Here is a 2,026-nt window from a genome sequence, read left to right as displayed (position 1 = left end):
GAAAGGGTTTATGATAAAAGAGACGCTTGTGTTTGCCAGTTACTCGCATAATCTCATGCGTAATCAGAGTTTACTGTTAAGTGAGTGTCTTGCGTGTATTTTGTGAGCGTGAGCATCTCTTTTATCATAAACGGTTTTGACGCGTGTGCAGCAGGCACTTATTTTGACAAAACACGTGATACACATGGTTCACATGACGCAACAAACACATATTTTGAAAACGCAAGCAACACACATGACACTCCGAACACTTATTTTGAATTAGCGCCCCTCGAATGAGCAGTCACAATCTGCCACTGATTTCGTGCTCAAATGTAAAAGCATGTAGTTAATATTTAACCACATACACTCATAAAAGAAAGATTTTTTTGGGGGTCTGTTTGGTTCCATAAAAATGTTTAAAAGTATAAAAGTTAAAAGGTTTTTCAGACAATAAAAAGGTAAGATAAAAATGGTTCTTTTAAGGTTCATTGAGCAACCAAAACTGATTCTTCTACTACAGCATCACTATATGAAGAACCCTGTTAGCACCTTTATTATTTACAGTGTGGAACAACTACACCACCAACAATAAAACATTATTGTATATTTTATTAACTTACAATCAACTCACAGATTTGACCACTATGGTTTAGCATAAAGATTTGAGAGCGAGTTAATCGTTATCTGATGTGAATTATGGCCTCAGCAGGAAGTAAAGCCTTTCCAGTAGAAGTTTTTGCATCCTGCTTTGCGTTCGCGAGGCGGGAGGGCGTTTGTGTTCTCTGCAGAACGCTCCAGCTCCATACGCAGATCCTCATTTGCGCCCGCTGGGGAGACATCATTCTCACGAACCTCCATCTCAGGCACAGACAGAGCAGACAGAAGTTCCTCCAAATCTTTTCTTGTCCAGTCCTGAAAATGAGAGACATTAAAATTCATTTCCTGTAAAAACACCTGTGAAAATGTCTGATAATGGTAATTGTGAGAATTCATTAACTTATACAGCACATAAGGGGACTCAATAAGATGAAAGGGATTTTGAAGAGAGAGAGAGAGAGAGAGAGAGAGAGAGAATTAAGTATTACATGAGGATTGTAATTTTTTCTTTAAACTAAATTTAAATTCAACTTGAGTCATAATCCAACCAAACATCATGATTTACAATTGCCACTAAAGTTGTGTATTCATAAATGTCATATAGGTTTGATTTAAATCCTGTAAATCAAATTTATTTTGGACCAAAATCCATCAATACAGAAAAACTTTCATTGCAAGTGCCATGCTCAACCATGAGCTACAAGAACACTGGATGGAGATATGAACACAGATAATGAAAAAAGGGTGATAAAACAGATTTCTTTCAATGTATATTGTAGGACTGACCTGTGTGGCCAATCCAATGGCTCGTGCCCTCTGAAGAAGTCTGTGATGGCGAAGATTTATGTCTGGTTCCAGCTGGGCATCGGTGCCACGGTCACATAGCACAGACAGACCCAACAGGACCAAGTAGCACTGAAACTCACACAGTCTCATCTCAAACTCTGATCCGGTCCGCTCTTCAATTGCGTCTTGCCAGTCGACGGTTCTGGAAGCTCCAATACCCGAGGTGCTCTTTTTAAACTCTCCCTCCGTACCCACCGTTGACTGACAGCTGCCTAGGTTGCTGGGTGATGGTGGATTGTGATGTCATAAAGCTTTTCGATTCTTCTGGTCCCCCACTAATGGGATTCTCTCTCATTAAGATAACGCAAGTGAACCAATCCTGACTTGACAATGAGTTACAATAAAAGCATTAGACTGAATGGATTCGGGTTTGTTCAGCTAATCTAAAACAAATACAACAAAGAAATGCCTGGATGTGCGTCTCTCTTTCTTAGAAGAAAGCGCACGGTGACATAAGTGAAGAATAAAAGCTTTTATGAACTTCATAATTGAGTCTAATGTGTGTGTGTGTGTTTTGTGGGAAGTTGGGTGTTTGTGCTGGGGACGCATTTACACCACACCTGCACCTCTGGTGTAACAGTTGCATTCAGATGTAAAATGA

General features: G+C 39.7%; 1 protein-coding gene across 1 annotated transcript; it reads right to left on the bottom strand.

Moving 5' to 3' along the window:
• Window positions 1–576: 576 nt before the first annotated feature.
• Window positions 577–1,737, bottom strand: sst1.2 (somatostatin 1, tandem duplicate 2). Its single transcript, XM_055197091.2, has 2 exons — window positions 1,366–1,737; window positions 577–894 (listed from the first exon to the last, which is right to left on the bottom strand). Exons 1-2 carry the CDS (start codon window positions 1,513–1,515, stop codon window positions 685–687), a joined length of 360 nt encoding a protein of 119 aa, XP_055053066.2. The 5' UTR covers window positions 1,516–1,737; the 3' UTR covers window positions 577–684.
• Window positions 1,738–2,026: the final 289 nt, after the last annotated feature.

The sequence above is a fragment of the Misgurnus anguillicaudatus genome, chromosome 24 (assembly GCF_027580225.2).
Source record: "Misgurnus anguillicaudatus chromosome 24, ASM2758022v2, whole genome shotgun sequence".
Taxonomy (NCBI): Eukaryota; Metazoa; Chordata; class Actinopteri; order Cypriniformes; family Cobitidae; genus Misgurnus; species Misgurnus anguillicaudatus.
This window is presented reverse-complemented; position numbering and strand designations above follow the sequence as displayed.